The following is a 27,131-nucleotide window of genomic DNA, read 5'->3' as shown; positions in this document are numbered from 1 at the left end:
CATAAGTACTGCAGGCGGGAGCAGAAGGGGAAAATGCAAGACAAAAGCTACTGTTCAGAGTTAGTATCAGATCGTCTCTGAATGACTTTATCCAGAGACGATGTTGCAATCGGCGGCTGGGCGCTTCCCGTTGCAGATCACATCACCTCACCATGCTCCGCTGTAGCCGTCATTCTTCAGGTGATGAGATTGAATCCAGATGGTCCAAGACAAGCAAGGGGCCGTCTAGATCCGATAGATGGTAATTAGCCGGCGAAACATAAATAAACACCACGAGATTAATCATGATCATGACCACGGGAGGGCCGAAAGAAAACAAGAAAATGGAAAAGGAACAAAACAAAATGCATGCATGGGAGAGGCATGAACATGAACTTTGGGTGCCGTCGTGACTCAAACTGTCTGCTACAGCGGCCGGGATTACTCAATCTGGCTCTGCAGATCTCCAGGATTGGCTAACCAATACCAGATTGCCAGATTCTCAGTATCTTTGACAAGGGAGAGCAGAAAAGGACCAAGTCAGTTCCAAGGGGACGGGAATGGTAAATCATATGATTTGATATCAGCGGATATTGTCCGCCGCCATGCGATGTCCGTCCGCGGGCGGAACAACTCAAGGTCACAAACACGTCAAACACCGAATCGTATCAGTCTTCGGACTTGTATCGCCAGATTGTCCCAGCACGCTTTTCGCCTTAATCATGATTAGGTAGCAAGAACCGTTTGCGGGCCCCTCCTCCAGATCGTGCCATGGGGAGGGGAGCTGCCCCTTGTGCCTTTGCTTCATTCGTAATATTAGCAGGGATCCGGAAAGATTTGGTTGAGACTAGTCCATCTTCCAAGAACTCTTATGGGCTGTTTCTGTCTCTGTGTGATAACCAGCTTGAATATGGCCTCCATTGTCATTGGTCAATCATTGTGTGCTTGGAGGCTTGACCGTTGACGACTGAGAAGCTGTTGCTTCTGCTTCGGTCGACAGATGGCGGGGCGGCTCCGGCCCCCAAACGAGGATGCTGGTACCTACCTCGAAAGTACAGCACCCTTGGAATCTCCTCCCGTTTCCCGGCACCGTCTCTCCGCTCGGATGGAAGGTTCAAGGTGCACGATACATAGTCCCTAGGTAGATAGGTGCACACATCCTTCCTTCCTTCCTTCCTCCAGCTGGGCTGAGGTGGTGGTGGGGGGTTATCCCGGCAATTTTGGCGGGGCGTTTTTTTTTTCGGAAACATGGTTGCATGGCATGGCATGGGCTTGCACTTGCCCTCACTCTGATGGATGCTTCAAGCCAGGATGTCTCGTGAGCTTGAGCCAACGACTACGGGATTAGACAAGCCTCACTAAAAAAAGACGTTGCGTTCCACGCTTCATCTTCCTTTAGCTTTTCTTCGTTTGTTTTTTTATGACGCTTAGCTCCTGCTCTTTCTCCTAAACTTCCATCCTCTTCTCTCCTAGTATTCATAATTGGTGACTCCTGCCTATGCTTTGGCTGACCAATTGCAAAACTATCTATCCCCTACTCCGCCATATTCTATCCCGTCTTAACCCAACCTGTCTCACAACTTGAAAACCTCCATTCAACTTATACAACTATTGTGAATACGCTCAGGACCCCAAAATATCAAACTTATCCTTTGAGTTATCAGAGACACGCTCAATCACTTAAAGACTACCCCTCTATATCACATACCCAAAGCATCATGACCAAGCCACGCTTGATCATTCTAGTTCGCCACGGCCAGTCCGAAGGCAATAGTACGTTAATGCTCTGGCTTTTTCGTCCCTCATTGTTCAACACATGCTGACAATTATAAAGAGAACCGCGAAATTCATCAGACCGTTCCCGATCACCGAGTCAAACTTACGCCAGAAGGCTGGAACCAAGCCCACGATGCCGGACGTCGTCTCCGAAGCCTCCTCCGTCCCGACGACACCTTACAGTTCTTTACCTCTCCATACCGCCGCACACGTGAAACAACAGAAGGAATTCTCGAGAGCCTGACCTCGGACGAAGGCTCCCCGTCGCCCTTCCGCCGAGCTAACATCAAGGTGTACGAAGAGCCTCGGCTACGTGAGCAGGATTTTGGTAACTTCCAACCATGCAGCGCTGAAATGGAACGTATGTGGCAAGAGAGGGCCGATTATGGCCACTTCTTCTACCGTATACCTAATGGAGAGAGCGCTGCCGATGCTTACGATCGTGTGAGCGGATTCAATGAAAGCCTCTGGCGACAATTTGGTGAAGATGATTTCCCCAGCGTCTGTGTACTGGGTAAGTATTTCACCAACCAGCTTTGCATCTTTACTAACAGTACATTTGTTAGTGACCCACGGACTCATGTCCCGTGTCTTTCTCATGAAATGGTATCATTTCACTGTCGAGTACTTTGAAGATCTCCGAAACATCAACCACTGCGAGTTCCTCATCATGCGCAAGCAGGAAAACAATAAGTACCTTCTAGAGAACAAGTTACGAACTTGGTCCGATTTGCGGCGAGAACGCAAAGACAAAGAGGACAAGGACAAGGACAGCTCGAAACTCCCACGCACCAAAACTTTTGTTGTTACACGCCGATGGGGTGGATGTCCCAATGGCTGTGACCATAGTCGCCACTATGCTAAGCGTGAGGATTTGGAGATCATGCGCAAAAAGGATCATGAGAACGGCGGGCCAGAGCCTTACGGCAAAATTACAAACACAGACGAGATCATTACCATCGTCAGCCGGAAGCAGAAGGCTCAATTAGACTGCATTGGTACCAATAGTGAGAGCGCGACCTTGGGAGCTCATGATGAAGATGGACCGGAGATCGACATTTCATCAAACCATGAAGGCAAATCCGTTTCTGACCTCAACGATACCCCCTCAGTTATCTCTGCCAGCGAGTATATCCAGTCGCCATACTTACATATTGGCCGCGATGGGGGCGGCAGCTATTCTGGTCACACATCTGCCGCCGAGACTGACAACGACTCGTCAGAGGATGAGAACATAAGCTTACACCGCATTGCCTCCTTGAACGCGCAACTAAACAGGACCGTTGGCGAAAGAAGCGAGAAGCCTTCATACAATCAAAAACCCCTCCTCAAAGCAGGACCCGAACATCTAGCATACACGAGCGATAAGGATAGCCCGGATGAATATGCACGGACTAACCGTCTTGGTGATGCATCTACTGATGCCTCTTGTGACGGTGACGCTGAACTTGTTGAGGATTTGGATCGCGCTGAGAAGGAGGATCGAAGTATTCGGGGTAGTGTGTACTGATCATATTCTTACTTGGATGGGTGCAATCTCACTCTCTTATGACTTGAATTTCATGGGAACAGCGGATACCAGCCCGCCAAGGCGAGGCAAATTGTTTTGATGATTTTCATATCTTTATTCTAATGACGAATGATTTTGGAACGGATTACGGAAAAGCAATGGATAGAATGACCAACTATGCTGGCATGGTTTTGAGATTGAGCTATTTGGGGGCTATGATAACGTTTGTGTTAGCATAACATCACAAAATAACATGTTTTTTCCTCCATTTTCAGATGTTCTAGTCACGCAGAATTGTTCTTGAAATGGTTATAATTTAGATTGATTTCTTTATTTTTTGCCTCGTCATGAGTATTGTAAAACACCATGTTGGAAATGCCCCGCCGCCACCTCTTTCCCGCGGCGTCCCTCTATCTAAGTATAAATGAATATCGAACAATGTTGAATAGCTTCAGCCTATCCTGCTCGTCCACTTTTCATGCATAACCCATATTCTTCGCCAAAAACATTACCGAAAAAGAACAAAAATGTATATCCTCATTGTACCTGCCGCTCTTGGCTATCGTGCATTTAACCCACATATGGCAAAATGAATCATTCAATCAGGCCGTGGTAGCAAGACATGAACAATGCAAACAAAACTCCTTGACGCCATATCCAGTCTTCGAGCCCTCCAGAAACCCCCTCAGGTCATTCAACCCAGGTGAGTGAAAAGTGAAACGAAACAGACAACGGGCGCCTGAAAGATCGCCAGTACCCATTATAAACCCTGCGCCAATGCGACAGGTAACGTCCAGCAACATGCACAAGACAATTTCCCTGACCGAGGCAGGAAAATCGTTGTTGGTATAAAAAGTCATATAGCCCTGAAGTAAACTATGCCAATGGAAATAAGGTCATTTGCCAGATGCCTCGACCTATGTCAGCCCCACTGAGCTGCGACAAGGCTTAGCTTTGGCAGCAGAAGACCAAGGTGGCCCTACATAGATCTGTCCGGTCTAAAATAGAAGCTGCCATAAGTATCATTATGAACGGAGGGGGGAAATCGTGAACAGTCGTCGAATGTACAAGGTTCAAAAAGAAGAAGAGGCAGAGGGGTGACTGTGCGCCAGCATTGCTTGAGAGGAAGAGAGTGGCAAGAGTGTTGTGATCAGAAGAACTTGGACATAGCTCTGCTGAGGTCGATGAAGTCGACTGGCTTCGTGACGTAGTCGCTGAATCCCGCTGCGACACATTTATCCTGAACATCTGACATGACGTTGGCTGACAAGGCGATGATAGGCATCTGGGGGAAATTGTTGGCAACTTCCCACTGTCGAATCTCACGGCACGCCTGGTAGCCGTCTTTTCGTGGCATATGTAGATCACACTAAGAAGTATGTGTCAGTTATTAAAATCCTCACTGGAGACTGGAGAGTGTGGTGTAGAGCAACATACCAAAATCAACGAGTAGTGCTTATGTGGCTTTGACAAAACCATGTTGGTGCACTCTGCGCCATCAACGGCAATCTCGACATCAACCCCAATCTTCTTGAGGTACTTCATGAGAACCTTCTGATTGACAGGATTGTCCTCGACCAGGAGCACCTTGTAGCCCTTGTTGCCCATGCGCCGTTCAATCTCCTGGTAGCTAGCCTTCTGATTCTCGACCATTTGCTGCGCCGTAGAGCGATTACGATCTATGCTAAGATCACGCATCTTGTTTGGGTCGAATATGACAGCAAATCGAGATGGCTTCACAGGCTTGTAGATAAAAGTCACCATGTTATCTGAAAGGAGCTGCTCATATTTAGTGTTGGCCGCCAACTTGATGACGGCTTGCCGTTGCACCGAATCTGACAACACAAGAATAGTCGTCTTATCGATTGTCTGTGATTTCGTAATGTCATCCATAAGACCAATGATAGCCTCAGCAGAGGGAAGGTTGATGACGATATGTGTGAACTTGATAGGGTCCTCGCCACCAATTAATGTTTGTGCCTCATTCACGCTTGCCAAGGCTGTGATCTGATGGGGTACATCCTTTGGCAGAGTCATCTCAATATGCTGAGTAGTGGCCTCGCGACTATGGAACTGCGGGCAAATGATGAGGATTGAGTACATGGGTGGTCGGAAGTCCTCAGGTGAGCCACTGCCAGCTAAGAGATGGGTACCAGGAGAGCTGCGCCCTGAGGGCATCTCCAACTTCATCTGAGACAAATCTTGCCCACTAGCTTTAGCCGCCTCGCTAAATCGGGCCAGACCACCGGTGACAGATGTTGCTGAGGATCGGTCGGTGACTTGCGACTTAGCTGAACGGACAGACGGGTTGGAGCTACCAACAGAAAGGCCTCCAGGCGACGTAAACTCTGATGTTGTACCTCCAGGGCTAGCGCCTTCGGCGTTTCGTAAATGTTTTGGCGGAGGGAGAGGCTTGATAGTGCTGGGAACATTATCAACCATCTCCGGCCTAGGCGTGAAAGCACCGGTAGCAGGAGGGCTATCAGGCAGGTTAGGATGATCATCAGCTGTAGGGAGGCCAAACCGCGCTGTGAAGGTAAAGGTAGAGCCTTTGCCCAGCGTTGCGCGTCCCGTCATGCTACCGCCATGTAGCTCAGCAAGTTGTCGAGAAATGACGAGGCCCAGTCCACTCCCACCGTGTTGTCGGGTGCTACTTCCATCGATTTGACTGAAAGGTTTGAAGATCAATTCCGCCTCCTCCTTCGAGAATCCGCGACCTGTATCAGTAACAGAAAACTCCAGCATGATCTCATTCTCGTCGACATGGGAACCCTCCGCGACGTATACACGGCACCGACTGAAGACTTCGCCCTCTGAAGTGAATTTGATGGCATTGCCAGTGACATTGAGGAGAACTTGGCGAATTCGCACCTTGTCGCCCTTGACCCATGCAGGTACATCGGCCTCCACGAGATAGTTCAACTCCAGTCGTTTCGCAATGGCCATTGTCGAAACAAGCTCGTTCACGTCTTCGATGATGGACCTGGTATGGAACCATTCGTACTTTAGTTTCATCATGCCAGCGTCGACCTTAGATAGATCCAGAATGTCATTGATGATCATGATCAAGCTGTTGGCACTGGTCTGTATAGTGTTGGTGTAGTCGAGCTGCTCTTCATTCAGAGTAGTATCCTGCAAGAAACTTACCATGCCTGAAATTCCGATCAAAGGAGTACGAATCTCGTGGGACATGTTGCTCAGGAATCTTCCCTTGGTTTCCATGGCCTCTTTGAGCTTGGTCTCAAGAAGCTTATGGTCGTTGATGTCTGTCGCAGATCCAAAGTAGGAGCTAGCACCACTGCCAAAATCGATAGTGTCAATTTCGACACATCGAATCAGATGCCAGCGGTATTCTCCAGTCTTGGACAGTAATCGAACCTCAGTTGTGTATGAGACTCGGCCGGCGCTATCAGTCGCCACTTTGATTATTCCCTTTCGAGCCAGTTCAGTCAAGTCTGCAGCAGGCCATTCGTACGCTGAACTGCTGCTAGAGCTGTTATTCCGAGACAGGGCTTGCTGCACATTACGGAGAGGCGAGTCTTGAGGTGTACGCGATCTGGGAGGTTGAATAGTGGTAGTTGACGCCGCCTCAGACTGTGCAGATCCCTGCCGGTATATCTTGCTATGACCTTCACGTCTTATTCCGCCGGGTGTTGAAGGTTGGGTAGAGGGAATACGGCATTTAGCAAGATCGTCCGGATGTACAAAGTCCATGAAACCCAATCCAAGTGAGTCAGAGAAGCTTTGTCCTGTATACGAGAGCCACTGTTCATTGGCAAAAGTGATTCCTTCGTCTTCGGTCGCTGTGAAGATGATCTGAGGGATGAGGTTGGCAAGTAATCGGTGTTTAGCCTCCGATGCCTCAATTTCCTCTTGTCGCGCCGCTTTTAGCTCAGCAATGTGCTGGTCGTGGATATCCATGTACGATCCAAGAAATTGCATGATAACCCCTCTCTTATCCTTTGACGCAACTGCTCGAGCATAAAACCACCGATATGCGCCGTCGAATCGTTTAATTCGAACAGTCCTCGAAAATTGCTCGCCCGTGCGGATAGAATGGCCCCATGCTTTTAAGTAGTCGTCTCGATCATCAGGGTGAAGACTACCCCATGGGTCTGCGGCAAGGTCGGTGGCTGTCTGGCCTCGATATGAAAGATAACGGCTGTTAACCCAGACAATTTCTCCGGTTTGCGGAAGTGCGACGAATACATGCGCGGGTAAGGAATCTAAAATTAGTCCCTTGAGTCTGTCCGAAGGCGGTGGCATATCAACAGCTGTAGTAGTCAATGAGCCACTCCGAGAAGGTGCAGAAACAGGTGTCGGTCTGGCTGAGAGTGTAGAGCTAGGCGGAAGAGATTGGAAAGTGGAAGCAAAATCTGCACCATATGAATGAAGCATGCTGTGCCCTTGTCGAGTGCCACGTCCGGTCTTGGTAGAGTCAGCCAAATCTTCAGCTGTATTGTCATTGTTGGTAGGATCCAGAGTATCTATACTGACATCTGGAGCGTCAACCTGAGTCGGCTTTTTGGCCAATCCGCCAGTTGATTCGTCAGAAGAAGTACGGGTCGCTTTATTATCGGCAACCAAGTTTTGCTCAGGACTCTCTTGTGTAAGAAAAGAACCGCTGACTCGGATACTTCGCTTCTCAGCAGGAGAAGTGTCTTTTGAACTTGTTCTTGCCCGTGGGGTACCTATGCCGCCAAATGTTTCGTGTCGTGCGGGTACTGGTCTTTGCCTGGAACTGAAGTATCCCTCTCCCTGAGGTGTTGCAGCAGGACTCGAGGTCGGCGGTGGTCGCTTGTCGGCATGAAAGCCTCCAGATCCCTGGTCCCACCCAGGAGTGCCCAATGGAGATCCAGTAGCACTTTTAGAAACACCAGAGTAATCGCTCGGACTTGTCATACTACCAGCGAGGGACTGGTGGGGAACAATGTCATCCGCAGTCAGATAAGCCATGCTCTCCAAGGGCCGCCCATCGTGTGCAACCGCCCCGAATCCAGCCGTCTGCGGTCGTTTCCGTTGAAGCCCTGCCAACTCAGTCTCAAGATTACTATAGTGCCGGCATAACGAGAAAGTTGTGGCCATATGAGGTGCCAAATGTTCCAGGGAATGTTTGAGATTAGATGGATAAGGGATGATTGGGCTTAAAATTGATAAAATAGCGATCGGTGCTGGCTTGTCTCTCTTGAGACTGTCTGGTGTGTTACGGCCACCTTCATCGCTAGGAGCAGGAACACCCTCGCTTTTGGTACGCGCGTGAGATCTTTGCTCCATCAAAGTGCTGTCTAGTTTGAAAGTTCGAGTGGGTTTCGAGAGAAGGACGTGAGAGAGGGGAATGTGAAGAACCGTCCATGAGTTGTCAACACCGATAGCTTCGGGCGGTCGCATTCCAGTGTAATCCTCTGTGCCAGTATCTGGATTGAATGAATCTTCGTCGACCATAGCATCTGTGAAAAAGGGATTTTCTTTAGGATCAGCGCGTACAGCTGGTGATGGAGCTGGTGACTGTGACCAAGGTGAAGGTGGCGCTTGTTCAAACTCTTCGTACTTAGGCGTTGGAGGCCTAGGCATATCGTCTTCCAAGCGGCCCTCCAAGCGTGAGGCTATTGATTTCGCTCTGTCGGCAGCTGAGTGAGTTTTGCTTCGAGTCGGTACACGAGAAGAACTAGCTGAGTTGAACATCGATGATAATTTCGAGAATGAGTCCGAGCGGGGTTTGGCAAAATTTCTTGGAGCGTTCGAAGGTTCTGGGGCGGCAGGTTTTGGTTTCTTCGACGACTCAGCCGGGGCTTCATCAGCAAGATATGGATATGATCTAGTAAGTGCAATGGCTCTTCCGCGTTCGAGTACCCGCATGATACCACTGTGGTCAATCAAAGGATCCGCCTCATAATCAAGAGCCTGTAATACCGGTAGAACACGCCCCTGGCTTTCCTTTTCACCCATGAGCGGCGCTTCCCAACTTGGAATTTGTTGCTCAATGGCATCGTGTTCGTCAAGTGTCGTCTTATTCAGTTTGGCATAATCGACATAGGACTCTTTCGAGGCAGGACCCGCGGGATAATTACTTTGGCTCCTGGCTAGAAATGCTGGTCGCCGAGCCTGTGCATTAGGCGGAGTTCGTGTTCTCTCCCTCTTATCCTCATAAGTCGTAAATGAATGGCGACTAAATAAGTCTGGCCGGGAGGCAGACTTGGCATGCAGATTATCGTCAGAAATCGATGGTGTAGCATTAGAACCAGGCCAGGATCTATCGTAGTCGCTTGTACTCAAGACGATGCTACTAGACTGTTTGGCAGCCATATAACCCAAACTAAGATCGTCCTCCTTGTGAAGATTGAAGGTTGCTTTTTGGCCCCAAGGAACATTTTCGATGTCTGTTGTGTCAGCTGGAATAGCAAGTGTTACTCGCTCAGCTTTGTACACATCTCTCATAATTTGAACAACATTCGACCACCAAGCATCTAGTCCAGGCTCGGCAGCTAGCATTAAAGAAAGATCGTAGAGGTTAGGATTGGGAAAATCGAGATTCTCAGGCTGTGGTGACATTGCGGACGGGTTAAATGTGAAGTTGGATGCTGGAGTCGAAGTACTTGAGAGGACCTTATCCTGGGCAGCCATGCCCAAGGCGTCAAAAGAACCATAGCTGAAAGATCGTGGAGCACCTGTAGGCGAGAGTGTGGTAAAAGGTCTATGCAGATATGACGGCACGAAACCAGCAGGGGCCATTCGTGGAAATGGATATGACGGTGTTCCTGCGATGGGCCCTGGGGTGGGAGCGCCTCGGACTGTAGCATTCGACTCAGTTGAGGCCGTTGTCAGAGCTGAAGTCTGAAGCGGTGAACTGGAAAGGCCCTCTTCGGGGATAGGAGAAACCCGGTTCTTTTCGTTGGGGCTTGCCATCAGGCCTCGAGCAGACATTTCGCGGCGTTCAAGGTCGCGTGCAAGCTTTTCTCGATATTCGTTAAGTTGCTTCTGTGATGACGCTTGGGTGGGAGAGGGAGCACCACCGAAACCTACACGCCGAGGACTCAATGCATCTGTTCCAGCACGGGCAGCCAATGGCTGAGCAGTGTTACCCGAGCCTTTGATCACAGAAACAGTGCTCTCATCGGTAGGATCTCCTATCATGTTGTTGTGGACGCGGGGCTCTTTAGATTGAGCATCAAGGGGCGAGGATGGAGGGTGGCTCGGGTGGCGATCCGTCGTCATTGCGTCACGCGCGGTTGGTGTCGCAGTCGCATTTATAGTCGAGTTCGAAATCGATTCCGGCATCACACATCCATTTCTAATAGCGCTCACGGGCAGCTTCTCAGCCAGCGAAAAAGACGGCAATATAGGTGTCGAAGAGGCGAGAGTCGTCAAGTCTTGTTGACGCGATGGTGAGGAGATCGATAATATGTCGTCGCCAACCGGCGAGGTGGCTCTTTGCATGCCTCACAGGAAAATAAAGTCGTCCAAAGACCAACTGCTGAATCCTTCTCGCCGGCAGGAAGAGTAGTGTTGAGGATAATTCGCGATTTAAGGATATGTCAAACTAAGGTAGTGGTGGAGGAGGGGGGATAGAAGTCGACGCTTTGTTCCCTCTAACCCCGAGCCAACAGTGGCAGCACAGTAGCAGCAGCGATAGTCTCTAAGAACCTAGCACCGGTTGATCAACGACCGAGGTGTGTTTATTGATCCGTAGGGAGGTCAGGATTGGATGGCCCAGGATCCGAGTGTGAGGGCCGTAAGAGGATGTTCCAACAATGGGGCAACGAGCGGCCGGAACGCAACGCAGGAGGTTTGAGAGCGGAAAATTGGGGGTTCGACCACACACTGGTCCTTCGCAGTGAATTGTAGTGTCTCTCAGACTGTCTTGGTGCGGAGATTCAAAAGGTAGCGGTGGTAGCGGTGGTAGAGAGAGGTGGACTGAACTGGCCTGGCCTGGTTTAGTGAGAGACTGGAGACTCCTCAAACGGGCACTTTGAAGAACCGATTTCAAGGTGGGCGAAGTTGGCTTCTGGCTTGCATTTGACTCAGGTACATCAAAGTAGCGTACAGCGGCTCCGTTGTACCAATTAGCATACAATGGTCGGACATACTACTTGTCTGGTACTTGACTAGTCCACGATGCTGGCGAGCAAAACGGGGGTAAGTAGTGCCAACCCTGCACACGATGACGTAGAGAAAGCGACCCTCAGGGAAAGAAGCAAATCTGTAGGTAGCACCTACCTGGTCACCTACGTAGCCGGCAGGTAGGTACGTACCGAATGGAAATCCCAGCCCCATAGTAAATGGCATTAAAAAAGAGGGCTAAAAGGAACTCTTCTCTTTTCTATTCGCACACAATATTCACGGCCATGAATCGCTTCACACTAGACCATCTTGCCTTGTCACTTTCCATCCTAATCACATTGCATTTGCATTACATGAACAGACTCGAGCAGTGATGCCGTTACTAATAATAATCAGCGGTGCCAGTAAACCACAGCACATCAATATCCATCCATGCATTCAGGGGATTGGCTGGTCGGTGCTCATGATGCTCCTGAGCGCAGATTACAATGAAGGCCAAGAAGACCGACCAATGGCTGCAAAAGTGGGTGCTGGCGGCTGGTGCATCATCATCGTCATTGTCCGCTGGTATCCCTGGTAGCCAGCCAAGCATCAGCCCCAGCCGATGACCACTTACAGCCCTGACAAAGCTTCCAGCGGCAAGGTAACTTCCACTGGTGAGGGGAGCTTTACTTCCAGCGACAACCACGTCCATTGTTGCCCTACTGCCTGTATCCAATGGCTGCCAGCATTGCTGTAGGTACACACCCTTTTCCAGTGCAAACAATACGCCAGCGTTGATCAAGCGCGCTGTAGTGGCTGTCGCGAACCCAGAATCTGGGTTCGTGAAATGTCCCCTTGCTCATAAGAATCTAGGAAACCTTCACAGCAGCACCCCGCTTGCTAACGGGTATTTATTGGAGGCAGACTCTAAAGTGATTTTGCTTCGTTTTGCGATCAAGGCGCTGTTCATTCATGCGACCAATTTGGCGGTCATCCGTCCTGTCAAGTCTTTCAATGTTATTCTTCATGCTTCTTCGTCACAGATCGAAGCAGCGCTCGAGCCACCACTGTGACCTGTCATCGGTCATGGTGGCCTTTCCCCATGGACCCTCTCATTCTCGCTCTAGATCGGCGATCTTCAGTTAAACTGTCTCTGTTAGGCATTTTGACAGGAGCCACAGAGACAGGAACAAGGACTTTCGATCGTGTTCAGGATGAGGCTCTCTATGCTATTTACTTCGTCAACAAAAAGACGAGGCGTCTTGATGAGCAGACTGCTAACAGTCGTCTCTTGATACCTTCTCTGATACGACGCAAGCTGCCTAGGTATTCCTCAGAACAAACCACAATGAGTCTCTCTAGGCGAACCAGTTACAAAACCAGCCAAACCAATGATTTCCTCCAGCCCTCATGATTCCACTGACTTCTTCTGTCTCTCCTATTCGCCCAACGCTGCCAAGCGAATTAACTCGATCACACTCGACGTCCAGTTGACATCATCATGGATTTCATGTCTTTTTGCTGCCTATCTACTACCCGTGATGCTATCATTCGTGGAAACAACTCGCTTCACCGAATTCGATAATTGGCTCTCTCCTTTTTTGCCTTTTTCTCCAGGAAACTCCCCAGGGAATTTGGCTCGTCCCATGGACAGAATGAATTCATTCTAGCCTCGTTTTTTCCGACAACTCAATCACACTGCAAATTAGACTCTCGAATGGTGCTTTTTGGTCACAGACACCCTTCAGCAGTGGGGAGGCCTTTCTGGGGTCAGCCCTCAATTCCAATTTCAATATTCCCATATTAGGACCTGGCCTAGCTGGCCTCCCACGGGGGCCTGTGGGTTGACGGAATATAGCCGGACATGCAGGAGAACGCAGCCACGGAGGGCTTGATGAACTCCATTATGTACCGGGATATTTTTATTAACATACCGGACTACTGAAAATTACCATCAGTTTGTATGTCTGTTGTACCCAAGAGCCGACCTCCCTGCCTTTCCAGAGAAATGTGGTTTATGGGGACAAAACTGTCAAATGCCAGATTTTCCTATAGAAACATCTCAAAAAACCTAGCTGCGAAGTATCAGCTCCTCCACCGTGTTGAAAGGAAACAAGCTTCCCCACTACCTAGCACTTAACGCGAACGAAAGGTACCATCCCTCATCGAGGTCAGGTCGACTGGCATTTGGACAGGTTTTCTTCCTTCGGTTATTTATGCACTTTGTGTGCCTCGATCAGGACCTCGCAAAGTAGTGGGCTTATCTGAAATCTGAGATGTGACAATAGTGGCAGTATTCCTCTTCCTTACACAAAAGGCTGTACCATTGTTCCACAGCAAGCTCAGCTTCTGTTGTGTTGGTCACAATTGTAGCCAGGCCTACGTTTGTTCCCTCATTTATTGGATTTCTGCGTCTTGTCTCAGTGTCTTGTGCTTCCACCGGCGCCTGAAGCAGCGGCTGGTTTGAGATGAAGGGGTTTTCGCATGACGTCTGTGTGTTCAAGACTTTGCCGTGACGTCAAACACAGCGCGCCACAAGAGATCCAACCAATCTCAAGTTGTGGGGTGAGCCATGCCCATGTCTGTCTCTGGCGACAACGTGTCTAGCCTCCGATGTATGGAGCTGATAGAAGCTCTCAGTAGACCCCCGGGAACAGGAACACTTCAGACCTGGAGATACGATGTCAAAATAAACTCTTCAAAGAGTCACCTTAATTACTGTGCTAAATTCCTGGATTTTTTTATCGCTTAGGATCGAGCCCTAGCCTGAGTGGGTTTTCATCTGCTTCAGATCCAGGCACCTGGGTTTACTTGCCCGCTGCTTTGCTGTAACTTTGTTATCGCCTCGGACAACAAACAACAAGATCAATCAACAACACAAACAACCGCTGCCAGACAACTGGTGATTAGTCTCTTATTATATCCATAGCAAATCTGTTGATTTTTTATTTTATTTTATTTTTCAAGAGGAAGCTGATATTACTTGCAGAAACCCCAGACTGAGAGCTGGACAACCACCATGACAATGTAATCACTGTGGAACAGAAATCATGTGCTACATACCACGCATTTGATCAACTGAGCCTGGTTGGTCAACGCCATATTGGATCTTCAAAGATCGCAGGGCTCCCTTGGGGTTCTTATCACTTTCCAGTTTCCACTGTCTGTGCAAGTTTGTAATCACAGGTCGTAAAGCGATCTGTAGGTGTGAGTCGGTGAGTAAGTTTTGTCCAAATAGACCTCCCACACCAGAAAATGCAATACATTAGGTACACTGCATTAATAGGTATTGATTGTTTATCTCCCGTGCCATTGTAGCTTCTCATACCCAAGCGGGGATTTTTAGGCAAGATGTGGGACTTCAAGTCTATCAGCCAGTGTTGACATTCGATCCTGGTCCAATCTGAATCGGGGATTATTCGAGAAGTTCAACTAGCACGATGTCTATCCTGGCCTATCTTGGTTACCCTGGATTCACCAGCCCTTCGGATACCAACGCCATGACCGTTTTTCTGTCTAATGGATCCTTGCTCATGTTACTTTGAGCTTGGGGTCTAGTGGGATGTGGGTTATCGAATGACTTGAAGATTTTGTGTCCCAAACATGAAAAACCTGCCATACGTGCATGGATGAGACATGGTTTCTTCATTCGAAGTATGCCCGTGGGTTGTGAGATCTCAGCCTTCACTGTGCCTCGCTTTCACCTTAGCTTTGCAATAGGCCTTTTGGCATGATCTCTCCATGGAATTAACCCCGTTATCAATACCTACCTTACCTAGGCAGGTAACTGAGTAGCTGCTTCACTTGGCTTTGTTGAGCCTGCACTGAACGGTTCGGCTTCGGCTTCGGCGGAGTTGATATTTACCAGAAATAGTAATGTAGTAATGCTATGAGAGACTATCAAAGAGATATGCACCTGCAATTGCATGTAGGTGACTGTGCCAGGACTAAGAAAGCTTATCGATTATTCACCGTCATAGTTGCGTTGTTAAGGGAATCTAACGATTTAGGTAAATAAGGTAGCTTAGGAGGAGGCTCGGCACTTGAGCAGTGAAATTGGCTGTCTATCGTATCATATTACATGCTATTTACAGCAACATACCTGGCATATAATAAAGGTAGCCGATATATATGCCAAATTTAGGGTATAGATTTCGGTTCACTAGCAACACGCACTGTAGTGTGTTTTATACCAGTATCTCTTGTATTGGGCACTTTGAGGAATGCCCAGACCACAGTCATAAGTCCGAATCATAAGGATGTGTAGGCTTAGTCGGAATTCGAATAGAACATACAGATAGAATAAGGGTCAGATACGGCCTAAGAGTCTCCCGAGAACGATATGCATTCTTAAAACTACTGTTTCTTATATGATGAGTCGCTTAGCTAGCAATTGTATATCTTGGGGTTCTCTAATGTCTAGCTGCAATAACTGGGTATACCTGAGCTTTGTATCACCTCTTCTGTTGTTGCGCAACCTCCCCGGCACATAATGATAGCAATGACTACTCACGAATTTCATCACCAAGGGGTATATCAGAATTACATAGTATGTACAAGTTTGTTCTCTGTCGTTATGCTGCTGCGCCAGAAACACCTTCGTTGACAGAAAATATTATTGTTTATCTCCCTCTGACGACTTCCACAAGACGGCAGAGCATCGGGCCTCTATCAATTAAGTACATTCTCCCTGTTTGAAGGAGGACATATCACTACAGGACCTGAGGGGTGGAAGAAAACACCAGACTTCAGTCTTATATAACAAGACTCCTGGACTGATTTAGGATATGTTTTCGTCTTAGATCCCGAGATTTCACTCTTTCGTGTATCTGATTAGAGACCTAAACCTCTCTCTGCCCCTACGAAAGAGAACCCCCTATTCCTGAAGTGGGATGGAGAAGATCATAAATTTATAGCATGCTCAAATGGAAGCTTTAAGTTGTCTGAAAAGTGTTTCGTCAGAGTGTTTTATGATAGATTATGTCTGATCATTGGATGTGTTCGGCTTCAGGTCTCGGTAATACAATATGACAGATGATATCACTCGAACAATAATTAAATACGAAAGATTGAGGTTATGCAGATTTTGTACATTTGCACTGAAGAAAGGGCGAATCTATGACTACGAGTCTTTGAATGGTCAATACGCAACACTGTAGCTTTTAAGGTCGGTACAACTCAGAAGTCAAGAACACGCAGTTGCTAATTTCGTCGCAAGATATATTTCCCATATCGCATCGTGAGACTGGTAAATTGATCAGATTGTATTAGTTAAGCGTCGATGCCTAATTAAAAAAAAGCGGAAAAAGAGAACTAGTATTAAACGTGATGAGATCTCACTCGCTGATAGCAGCGAGAGGCGCGACTTCTCCCAGCAAATTCTTCACATAATTGTGCCAGAGGCGCCGTACAAAAGCTTTCAGGACGGTTCCAAACACTGAGAACATACACCAGACGCCGTGTTCTAAGGTTGTATGCGAACTCATCGAACATGGGAGTATGACCTACAGATTCCATGCAATTGGGTTTCCAGCAGTGGTCAAGCGATATAGACCAAGGATGATCAAGTCGAGCCAGGACCTGGGAAGCCGAGCTTTTGCTTCTGAATCCGAGGCACAACACCCACCAAAGTGACAATAGCCAGCAAGAGCACGGCCCACAGCTTGATCTTAAGTACATTATGGTTGTAATCTGTCTCGACGGCACTAACGACGGTAGTCAAGAGCAGAACAAAGATGATATATCCACTCCAGCGATGATACTTCCAGACAGCCTTGGCATTATCCACGCCGCCATACAGGGCTGGGGTAGCCCACATGGTGAAACCAACACCGTACTGGAGGAGAAGAACGATAGAAGTGATGACACCGAGATATCCATGGACAGAGTGAAAGTGAGGACCGTTGTTTGCAATCTTGTTATACTCGATGATGGTCACGCCAGCAACAAGGATCAAGAAGGCCACGAGGTTGAGACTGGCATGTACGCGCTGGCCGACGCGCTTCTGCTCTGCCGTATGAGTCGGCTGCAGACTTAGAACAGACTGAGCCAGGGTGAGAACCGCGAGAGATTGAAGGAGTGGGTGAGCTGAGAAGAGGATCAAAGGCTTAGAGAGGACGCTTGCCCAGATCAGAATAGTGAGCAGGACCACGCCTAGCTGAGCTACTATCCCAGTACCTGATACAATGTACAGTCAGCTATAAGTCGATTGTGTATAAATTCGAGGCTTACCGAGAACGAGGTTCTTGATCAAGGGGACGCCATCTTCTTGCGCAGCATCGCCAGGTCGACCAAGGAGAGGCTCAGTTTCTCTGGCTGACAAATCCTCGATTGGAGGGAATCGCTCCGGAACACCTGCAGCACTCGCCATTGTGAGCGAACTAACAGGAAGAGCTGTCTTCTGAGCGTGAGACTCAAGCTTTGTGTATACGATCTGCAAACGAAATAACAGGTAAAGAGGTGCCGAGTCGAACTCTATGGCCACTTGTTCACGTCCCGGGCTTAGCAACTGCGCATGCACTTGGAGGGGATTCGCAAATGCAGATAGATCACGTATGTAAGTGAGAAGTTTACAATGACAGAGATTCGTGTTTTCGTTTCGCTTCTATTTGCCATCACCGTTGACGTCAATGAGACGATCGAGCTTTGGCCAATCACAAGTCATCTTTTTGCAATAGCGCGGGGTAGAGCGACGGATACATCATGTAGCGCAGTAATCGCGTCAATGTCTAGGGTAAGGAAGAAGGAAATGAAACGGAACTGAAGGATTGGCAGATGATCTATGCATAAATTCGGCATAATTATCTATTACTCGATATGATCGAGCAAGCAGCTTATGCTACTAGATTAGCTCTTCAACTATCGTCAAATTGACCCGCCACAAACGATGTTCTGATTGGTCCATCGTCGCTTTAAAGGTCCCTGAAAAACGGCCGGACGGCTAAACGATACAATCCTCCACTCCCCCGAAGCCGGCGATGGGACGGCAATTGGCCAGACGGCCGGCGGCCAGCCGAAACCCCAGACTTATCTGCAGCTGCATTGCAATAAAGGCTGGAATTGGTGAAGGATCGTACGTAAGAGGATCATCAGATTGTTTGCAGTACCGAAACATCCAATAGCAATAAGAGATCAGGCCAAAAACCCGGAAGCATTTGCCATGATCCAATATTAACGCCATATCAGTGGGCAGTTCGGAAGTGGCCGAGCTCCCCTTCTCCGACTAATAGAACAGATCATGGTTCTCAGCCGAAGGAAATAAGGCGATAAGACCGTTCTACAAAATTGTTCAACCCCCAAGTTCTGGAGAACTCTAGATCCGCATACTTTCATTCTACATTGTATAAACACATACATCATGACTTCCATTGCTGACGAAATCGAATACAAGCTCGACAACGTCGAGGTCTCAAGGGTTCGTCCAGACGACATTAACAAGACTTTCCGTTCAACATGCATTGGTATGAACCTATATGTGCTCACTTACACTGACCCGTAGAAACAATGCTGAACAATTACAGATCTTATCTCCAGTGGTCTTGGTGGTAAAGTCCTTGGCTACTCTGACCAATGGTTCTGCGAGGCGTCCAACCTGTTGAACCCCAGAGCTCCGATTGCTCAGCCAGGTAAGATGGTCTTCACAGGTGCTTGGTATGATGGTTGGGAGACTCGACGACACAATCAGGAGTCATTCGACTACGCCATAATCAAGTTGGGCGTCGCTTCTGGCACGATTGAAGGAGTCGAGATCGACACAGCCTTCTTCAACGGAAACCATGCTCCTGCTATCTCCGTCGAGGGTGTCTTCAGCCAAGATGACGACAAGGTTGTTTCATGGGGAGGAGGTCGAGGAGAATGGGAGACCATCCTCGGGATCCAAGAGTGTGGTGCTTCTCAGCGATTTGCCTGGAAGCTCAAGTCTCCTAGCCAAAAGGCATACACACATGTGAGGCTCAACATGTACCCCGATGGCGGTATCGCACGATTCCGTCTCTATGGGCACGCCGTCCCCGTCTTCCCTGAAGACAAGGATGTCATCTTTGATCTTGCTGCAGCTCAAAATGGCGGCATTGCTGTGTCGTGCAGTGACGAACACTTTGGAACCAAGGACAACCTTATCATCCCTGGCCGAGGAAAGGATATGGGCGATGGCTGGGAGACAAAGCGATCACGAGGAAAAGACCATACAGATTTCGCCATCATTAAGCTCGGTGCCCCTGGATATATCGAGAATTGGGTTGTTGACACTGCGCACTTTAGAGGCAACTATCCTCAGAAGGTCTCAATTGAAGGTTGCGAGTGGACAGGCCATGGCGATCCTGTCGCAGATGCCACAGCCTGGAGAGTCTTTGTACCCCCCAGCAAGACGGGGCCCGATCAGGAGCATGAGTTTGAGAGCGAAGAGAAAGAGAAGAAGGCCCTGGTAACTCACGTAAAGCTTATCATGATTCCTGATGGTGGAGTGAAGCGATTGCGGGCATTTGGCAAGCGAGCAGTTTAGGGTAGTTGACGGATGAACTTTGGATATGTTCGTGATGAATACAAATGAAATTAATTAGCATAAGCTAAGATTGGGATGTATCAAAAGTCATCTTATTATTAGGTGGATATATCATCAGTCTCAAACAATTCGCGTCTTATTTCACGCATCACAAACATTAGCTGCCATGTCTATGGATCATATCGGCTTTATTTGAAGCAGAGTCCTTATGAAATGCCGGATTGGGTACAAAACTATATCCAGTAATGCTGTGGCTGTACCTCTGTGACGACATGTGTAGTATGTGTCCTTGTAGGAGGTGATAATTAACGTTGGGCGGTATCTCTTAGCGGAGCTGCTCCAAAACCTAAGCGGAATGACGGTTTCTCCACGGCTTCATCAGGGACAAAGTGGGTAGGTTGCCCTCCACGACAACTCAGACGACATCAACACAAGCAACCAACTTCAGCTCCAACGATATCTCGATCCAATAACGCCTCCTTATCCACAAAACAGTAGAGAACTAACAAGATTACTTTTCTTTATCGTCAAACCATCTCTTGCAAGATTCCATGAACCACGCGACGAATCTGAATCTGTCTCTGCCCCTCCCTCCATCATGGATCTAGGGGACTCTATCAATCCCGAAGGACAGCCTGAGGAAAAGCCTCGCACTCTCCCTGCAGATCTACCCAGATCTCTCGATGACAGAAGGCATGTGCCCAACGAGCACCTCATCACCGAGACCGAGATGTACGATGGTTGGCAAGGTTCGTCGCATCGCCACTGCGCATTTGCATTTGCGCTTCTTGTATAACCCAACACGTCACTGACACATTCGTAACAGGCCAGTCCCAGTTCCTCACCACACCAGCTATAGCAAAGCCTCTTAACTTCGGCAACCTGTCGCTAAACGACCCCGAATACGAGGATGACATTACCAAAGGACCCAAAGACAGCGACACGCGATTAATGGAAATGCTGGCCGCCCAGGCAGCGCACCAAGCAGCTCCTGCTTTCGAGAACGAAGATGAGGTCGTGAATAGTGAAAGTCTTTCCGAGGCGGAGAAGAAGGAGAAACTACAAAAGGCCCTCAACATGGCTGCGAGTAACGGCGATGTCGACAGAATTCGAAAGCTTCTCAATGGGAAGGCAAAAGACTATCTTGATTTGGACGCTGAAGACGAGGATGGAACACCGCCCCTTATCTATGCTAGCTGCTTTGTGGGTGAGCCGCCATATCTTGCACATACATCACTGACCTTCATTTAGGGCCATGAACCTGTTGTCCAAGCATTGATCGATGCGGGTGCCGACGTAAACAAACAAGACCGTAATCAATGGACAGCTCTAATGTGGGCCATGACAAATCGACACAAGGGTATCGCTAAACTACTCCTCGATAATAATGCCTCCTCCGACCAAAAGACCTCGTCAGGACGAACAGCATTCGACTTTGTTCCCCCGGATAGCGAGATGTCATTCTATCTCCACGACAATGGCTACAATATTGGAAGCGCCGGAACGGATGACTTTTACCGACCTGGGTTCTCCCAGGATAGGTTCGAGGAAGAGATGGCCGAGAATGAGATGCGAAGAAGGCTGATGATGGAGAGTGCTCGTGATCTCGAGGTTGACCTGGGAAACGTGGGTATGGATGACCAGCCCGAGGTAGGGTCCAAATCAAAGTCGTGAAGAGCTCTTGGACTGACTGATAGTACAGCCTGTCGATGAGTTTGAGGAAGAGCAGCAAGAATTCGACTGGAATCGTTGCTTACATGATCAAATGTTTGTTTTTCAAGAACACGAACTTGAACGCATCCTTGATATCGTTATTACCAATATGACGCCGCAAAGATCACCGACACAGAAACCCGTGCCAGCCAACATGATATTCCTCAGCGCACGATATGCGCATTACCACTCAAGCCCCGAACTTCTGGAGCGACTCTTGGTGTCAGCTATGGATTACATCAATGACGTTGTTGAGAGGTGTCAGTGGGACATGACTATTCTAGCCTTTTGGATCTCAAACGCCACCCTACTGCTTCACTACCTGAAGAAAGACCCTGGGCTTTTCGAGGCAACGGGTGAGTTCCAGGCGCAGCTGGCTGAATTGATAAACGAGATCTTTATTCTTATTGTGCGAGATGCTGAGCGACGCCTGGACAAGGTCTTGGACGTAGCCATGCTGGAACACGAGACCATTCCCGGATTCGAGGATATCACTTTCCAAAATGAGTGGAAGCTCTTCAAGCGAAAGAAAGAAGTCAAAGAGGAGCCACTAGAAAAGCGATTCAGACCACCATCACCGAAGCAGCGAGCAAAGCCAGCACCCCGAAACGTCACCTCACTTCTCTCCTCTACTCTATTTGTACTCGACCTTTACGATATCCACTCCGTGATTACTGCGCAAATCATTTCCCAGCTTATTTACTGGATTGGAGCAGAGCTCTTCAACCGCATTATGTCAAATCGAAAGTACTTGGCCAGAACAAAGGCCATGCAGATCCGCATGAATATCTCCATCCTAGAAGATTGGGCTCGGACGAATAACAGACAGGCAGAGCACTTTGAAGGAGGTGAAATGCGCTCTTCAGGGGAGTCAACAATGGACGCTGCTCGAAGACATCTGGCACCCGTAATTCAGCTGCTCCAATGGCTACAGTGCTTCTCATCACTTAATGGAGATGATATGGAGGCTCTGGTTGTCACACTACAGCAGCTCAAGAGACTGAGTCCCCAGCAACTCATCCACTCAGCCAACCACTACAGGCCAGAAGTGGGCGAAAAGGGATTGCCAAAAAGTGCTATGAAATACTTGATCAATCTACAGAAAGAGGCGGCACTCAAGCGGGAGAGACGGCGGAGTGGTGTACCTTCACCACAAAAGTCAGGCCAGGACAGCACGCCAGTGACACCGGTAAAGGGCCGGTCAAACGGGAACAATCTCGCCACTCCCGGAAGTACTGCCAGTCCTCCAGAGGATGACTGGGACGAAGATGATGACATGCCAGAGCATCTGCTGCTGGATCCCGCCCTGATGTTGCCTTTCGTGCTGCCGTCGGTAACTGACATGCTTGTAACTTACGGCGCTGGACTTGGTGGAGTTAACCGTGAGCGAGAGCGCAAGTATATCCCCACAGTGCCACCGGAGTTTCTTGAGAAGTTAGAGGTGAGCGGCGGAACTAGGAAGGACCCCATGTTCGGCGAAGCAGATTGGGAGAATGAAGAAGTTTGAGGAAGTGACACTAAGGCCGTCAAGAATGCACGACCAAACCGGCAGACAGCGAGACTCGACCTGGAAGATCCAATGATGGGGGAGGGCTGCTTCTGAGACTCTTTTGCGTAAGCAGCGAGGTCTCTCGCCGTTGATATTAAGGACTCAGTGATAGAACGTGGACGTCAAGGAGCATCCCACGGGCCAGATTTGGCGAGTTAAGCCAGTGATGGCAGAGGCAACGGAAAGCCCCCTATGCAACCTGTAAGGGGCAAAAAGCCCTGAGTGACGGGAGAAACCCCATGGTGACGGACGCGCATCCACTGCCACGTTCTCAACGCGTTGAAAGACTATCACCAGACGGTGGAGCATTTGGCAAACGGCCAATCCTACACAGTTTCCAGAGCAGAAGAGGCAAAATGGAATATGTATTCATTTGTGATTCAAGCACGAGCGAGGTTGTAAAGTTCAGCATATGGCAAATGGAGTCGTGGAAGGAGAATCTAAAAACCTGATGTTTTGCCAATTTTTGGTTGCTTTTTGCTACCATGATCCGTTCATGAGAGACATGTGCCAGCCCTCTCAGCTCTCCCGTTTACCAGCCACCTGATCGAACGGTGACTGTTTGACTCATCAGACTTGTGGTTGCAGAGCAAGCTTCAAGCTTTGTGGGCCAAATGCGCCGTACTCCAGCCTAGCAAGGGTTACGTATCCACTTCAGAACAACGCGGCGTTGTCTTTTGCTGCATGCACTCAACCGTTGGCAGTTTGGATGTACGGATAGGCTAGAGGATACTTCTTTTCTCTTTTCCCCAATTGTGCGTTGTTTGTGTGCCCTACCTGTCCCAGAGCAGTCCTCAATAAGCGTTTGTTGCTTGTTCATCTGGTTTTTCCGTCACCTTGCCAGCCTCGAAAATTCACGGAAGCGGCGCAGGAAAAAGACGATAAAAAATGTCCTTTACCGCTATTCGCTGCTGTCTCCCGCCTCATCATCAGGAGAAGGGAAAAGAAAAGAAGTCCCCACTAACCACGCGGTAGACGGATCAACGTGGAGGAAAATGCAGCAGCAAGGGGTTGCCCGATGAGTTGGCATCGACAGACTAGGACATGGGCCTAGGGCGGTGACAGCTACAGTTGCAGCGTTCAAAGAAGCCATTCCATGGGCAGAACGTGGACTCTCTATGGCCCCGTGGCCCGGCCGGGACAGAAGGGTATGTGCAGCCTTCCCGGTGTCACTTACGATATTTCCTCCTTTTTGTTTTCATTATTATGCAGGCTCCCTATAAGCCAAACGAGGAGAATCTCGTCTGTTCGATGTTGCCTTAGCCGGCTTAACACCAAAGGAGGACAAAGTCCGATCCCTGCATGTATCCCAGCATAAAAATGTCCCTAGGTTCGGGAGCGGGTAGATCTTCCCAGGGCAGATGGATATCACACAGATCGCTCTGTAAAGGTTCACGATAATCATGTGAAGACTGAGACAATTTCCAATTTTGCTTTTTCGTCTTTGCCAAGATAGGTTTTCCTGCTCTTGCTGGGGAAACGAAAAGAAGCAATTCGATAGTACTGAATTTCGTGGTGCTTCATGTAAGGGAGAGTTAAGTTCCGTGGTGGGCCTTGGTTAAGAATGTGATAGAGTGTAAGAGCTCGCATAAAAAGGTCTCAATTAAGCACAGCCTATCGGGAGATCATCATCTGAGTTTGACCCAGAGCTAGAGAGCCACTAACTCAGTAGTCGTAAACTCATAATTATTTCAAGAAGAGGGTTTGGTTTCAATTGTAAAATTAAAGGAGTAGGTGTCAGGACTAAAGATGAACGAGTGCTTATTTGCTCATCAGTACTCCGTATAAGCACGCAAAACTCATGGTGACGAACTGATTATGATACGCATAGAGGAAAAACAGAGTTTGATACGCGTTCTCGTGTAATGAAAATTAGTGGCGGCAACGTTAAGGCTCCGGGAGGGCTGCAAAGTTGATTGTGTAGCTGATCTAAAAAAGGCGATTGCGTGGTTTACTTGCATAGTAATACGCTCTAACTCAATCACACTAGGACATGTGATCAAAGTTTTGTCTTTGTTTTGAGGCTGTTGTAAAGGAGTCTCGGCTTTGGCTAAGTGACTGAAGGCTGAGGCGCTATTAGATGTGTTCCAGAATAATTGACTGTCGTTGAATCAATGGACTGGAGCGGAAAAGAAACACGTAATTGGAGAGTACGAGGCTGCTGTGAGACCAGGTTATCCCGTCCCGTACAGAGATACTGTCTTATTCCTCGCTCAATGCCATGTGATGCTGTGTGCTGTGTGCTGTGTGCTGTGTGCTGTGTTGAGCGATGAATGGCCATCGTTTGGTGTCTGGTCGCGGGTACCTTGCAGACCCTACCTCTTCTGGGCGGCCCTATCGCTAATCCTGGTCGGTATGGATGACTCTGACCTTGGGTATCGATTGGATCATTGTGATAGCTCACAGAGGCCCAATAAACTCGCCCCGAAACCTGTTGCGGCATGGTTGGAAGAGATGCTGGTTGGCAGAAGAAGTCGCTCTCTGAATGGTTGAGGAAGAGAGGTTAGAGAGGTGAGACTCGAGGTTTATCTGTCCGTGCTGTGCTTGTCTTTGTCTTTGACTGGGGGCATGTCTTAGTGATCCCCTGCTTCAGGAATGCAAACGCTTTGGAGGCACTTTTGGACTGTTCAGCGTACAGCTTATAGATCGTGATGAGAATTAAAGGACTCGTCGCCATCGCCGTTTGGTGTCTTGCTTGCAGCAGCCTCCAAACTCTATACCCTGGTTCATAATGAGGTACATCCGGCTGTAGAGGTTGTCACCATGCTTAAAACCAGATTGTATGCATATTTTCTGTTGGGTCTTCATCTTGGAGGCTGCCAACATTTTCTTTGTGCCTGAAGAGCGAGGAGGGTGGTATGGCAGTAAAAAGGGTTACATGGGATTCATGCAATTCGCCGGCCATTCATCAATGCCTCACCTGAGCCTTTCCGAGTGCCTTTTTCTTCCTGCGCCCATGACTAACCATGCGTTGATGTGTTGTATTCCGGCCGGTCACGGTCATTTATCTGTGATTACCTGATGGTCAACCTCCGACATTTCGACCTGTACGTGGTTAGCCGGGTGTAAGTGCGGTGTGGATTCGCCCAACCCACACGTCAACCACATCGAGCCATTGAGTTTTCACCGTCTCGACTCGCTTCGTTTGCCTTGCCTTAGCTCTATGCTCGATACCCCATAACTCAAGTTACTTACCGCATGTAGCGGGCGGGTTCTTGCCGTAGCCAACGGAAAACCGTGGAGTCGGTGGGATGATGTGGCTGTCAGTAAATGGACCAAAGAAAAAAAGAGAAGAGTGAAAAAGTCAGGTTTTGTTTATCTTTTTCTCGGTTGTTGTTGCATTGTCGATGAGTCGGTCTAGCAAGACTAGTCGTCAGTAGTAGAATTGATATGGTGTATAAGGAACGCACTCCATCTCCATCTTGAGATCGATTCGCCTCGCTTGGCTTCCCCATTGCTTGCTTGATCATTCTCGTGAGGCCGTGATCTGTGCCTTCCATCAACCGCACTGCATCTCACTCTACATCAACCATTGTTTCCACCTGCACACGACTTTACGACCTTATCTCACGACCAATATTTGAAGAAAATTCAAAACACGGGACATTTCAGTTTCGATCAATGTTGTGCCAACCTTTCGAGTTTTCGCTACAGAACGATCCTTGACCATTTCTTTGCATGCCCGCAACCTTCAACTTGACATCCGCGAGATTACATTGTCTCATTCAAGTCTAAGACCTGGGCGACTCGACTCGACTCAATTCAATTCTGATCGACCTAGTTTCGATAGATTTAAGTTCCAGTTCAGTTCAGTCCGCATTTTGGCGCCTATTTTCGAGTCTCCCTTGATAAGACTCTCCCTTGGGTTCCCTCCGGATTCTCGACTTTGCCGCGACTGTCTATAACACCAGCTTACGGCCCTCTCCCTTTCTTCAGCTTGCTCTTCAACTCCTCACCTGAGCTATTGGGTCTGGTCTTGGGTGTGCTCGATCCCCAGAATTAGCATTGCTCCCTTGCATTTGCTACTCATCCAGCCAACCTGCTGGGGTCTTACTTACAAACAA

At 48.6% G+C, this 27,131-nt stretch overlaps 5 protein-coding genes across 5 annotated transcripts; 2 read left to right on the top strand and 3 right to left on the bottom strand.

Moving 5' to 3' along the window:
* Positions 1 to 1,238: 1,238 nt before the first annotated feature.
* Positions 1,239 to 3,551, top strand: FOBCDRAFT_316151 (acid phosphatase DET1). The gene is made up of 3 exons (XM_031174567.3): positions 1,239 to 1,752; positions 1,814 to 2,269; positions 2,322 to 3,551. Exons 1-3 carry the CDS (start codon positions 1,698 to 1,700, stop codon positions 3,263 to 3,265), a joined length of 1,455 nt encoding a protein of 484 aa, XP_031051352.2. The 5' UTR covers positions 1,239 to 1,697; the 3' UTR covers positions 3,266 to 3,551.
* A 719-nt stretch (positions 3,552 to 4,270) lies between these two features.
* FOBCDRAFT_289023 (putative histidine kinase HHK2p) lies at positions 4,271 to 10,699 on the bottom strand (the record flags this gene model as incomplete). The annotated part of the gene is made up of 2 exons (XM_031174565.3): positions 4,271 to 4,634; positions 4,703 to 10,699. The coding sequence occupies 2 exons, from the start codon at positions 10,697 to 10,699 to the stop codon at positions 4,416 to 4,418; spliced, it is 6,216 nt and encodes a 2,071-aa protein (XP_031051350.3). The 3' UTR covers positions 4,271 to 4,415.
* Positions 10,700 to 11,705: 1,006 nt separating this feature from the next.
* FOBCDRAFT_197488 (uncharacterized protein) lies at positions 11,706 to 12,017 on the bottom strand (the record flags this gene model as incomplete). The annotated part of the gene is made up of 1 exon (XM_059608873.1): positions 11,706 to 12,017. One exon carries the CDS (start codon positions 12,015 to 12,017, stop codon positions 11,706 to 11,708), a length of 312 nt encoding a protein of 103 aa, XP_059466811.1.
* Positions 12,018 to 16,550: 4,533 nt separating this feature from the next.
* Positions 16,551 to 17,904, bottom strand: FOBCDRAFT_216071 (eukaryotic cytochrome b561-domain-containing protein). Its single transcript, XM_031174562.3, has 2 exons — positions 17,537 to 17,904; positions 16,551 to 17,482 (listed from the first exon to the last, which is right to left on the bottom strand). The coding sequence occupies exons 1-2, from the start codon at positions 17,673 to 17,675 to the stop codon at positions 16,869 to 16,871; spliced, it is 753 nt and encodes a 250-aa protein (XP_031051347.2). The 5' UTR covers positions 17,676 to 17,904; the 3' UTR covers positions 16,551 to 16,868.
* Positions 17,905 to 18,662: 758 nt separating this feature from the next.
* On the top strand, positions 18,663 to 23,025 carry FOBCDRAFT_237231 (uncharacterized protein; the record flags this gene model as incomplete). Its single annotated transcript, XM_031174559.3, has 7 exons — positions 18,663 to 18,765; positions 18,826 to 19,541; positions 19,584 to 19,799; positions 20,254 to 20,554; positions 20,632 to 21,008; positions 21,057 to 21,455; positions 21,508 to 23,025. 7 exons carry the CDS (start codon positions 18,663 to 18,665, stop codon positions 23,023 to 23,025), a joined length of 3,630 nt encoding a protein of 1,209 aa, XP_031051344.3.
* Positions 23,026 to 27,131: the final 4,106 nt, after the last annotated feature.

This window comes from Fusarium oxysporum, chromosome II (assembly GCF_013085055.1).
Source record: "Fusarium oxysporum Fo47 chromosome II, complete sequence".
In the NCBI taxonomy this organism is placed as follows: Eukaryota; Fungi; Ascomycota; class Sordariomycetes; order Hypocreales; family Nectriaceae; genus Fusarium; species Fusarium oxysporum.
Note: the sequence above shows the minus strand (reverse complement) of the source record. Positions and strands in the feature narration are given on the sequence as shown.

What these genes read in the sequence shown, in the direction of transcription:
- FOBCDRAFT_316151 (XM_031174567.3), top strand. Translation starts at nt 1,698, where the DNA reads ATGACCAAGCCACGCTTGATCATTCTAGTTCGCCACGGCCAGTCCGAA. An exon ending in CGGCCAGTCCGAAGGCAATA is followed by an intron (nt 1,753 to 1,813) that starts GTACGTTAATGC and finishes ACAATTATAAAG; the next exon opens with AGAACCGCGAAATTCATCAG. An exon ending in CCCCAGCGTCTGTGTACTGG is followed by an intron (nt 2,270 to 2,321) that starts GTAAGTATTTCA and finishes TACATTTGTTAG; the next exon opens with TGACCCACGGACTCATGTCC.
- FOBCDRAFT_216071 (XM_031174562.3), bottom strand. Translation starts at nt 17,675, where the DNA reads ATGGCGAGTGCTGCAGGTGTTCCGGAGCGATTCCCTCCAATCGAGGAT. An exon ending in GATCAAGAACCTCGTTCTCG is followed by an intron (nt 17,483 to 17,536) that starts GTAAGCCTCGAA and finishes ACATTGTATCAG; the next exon opens with GTACTGGGATAGTAGCTCAG.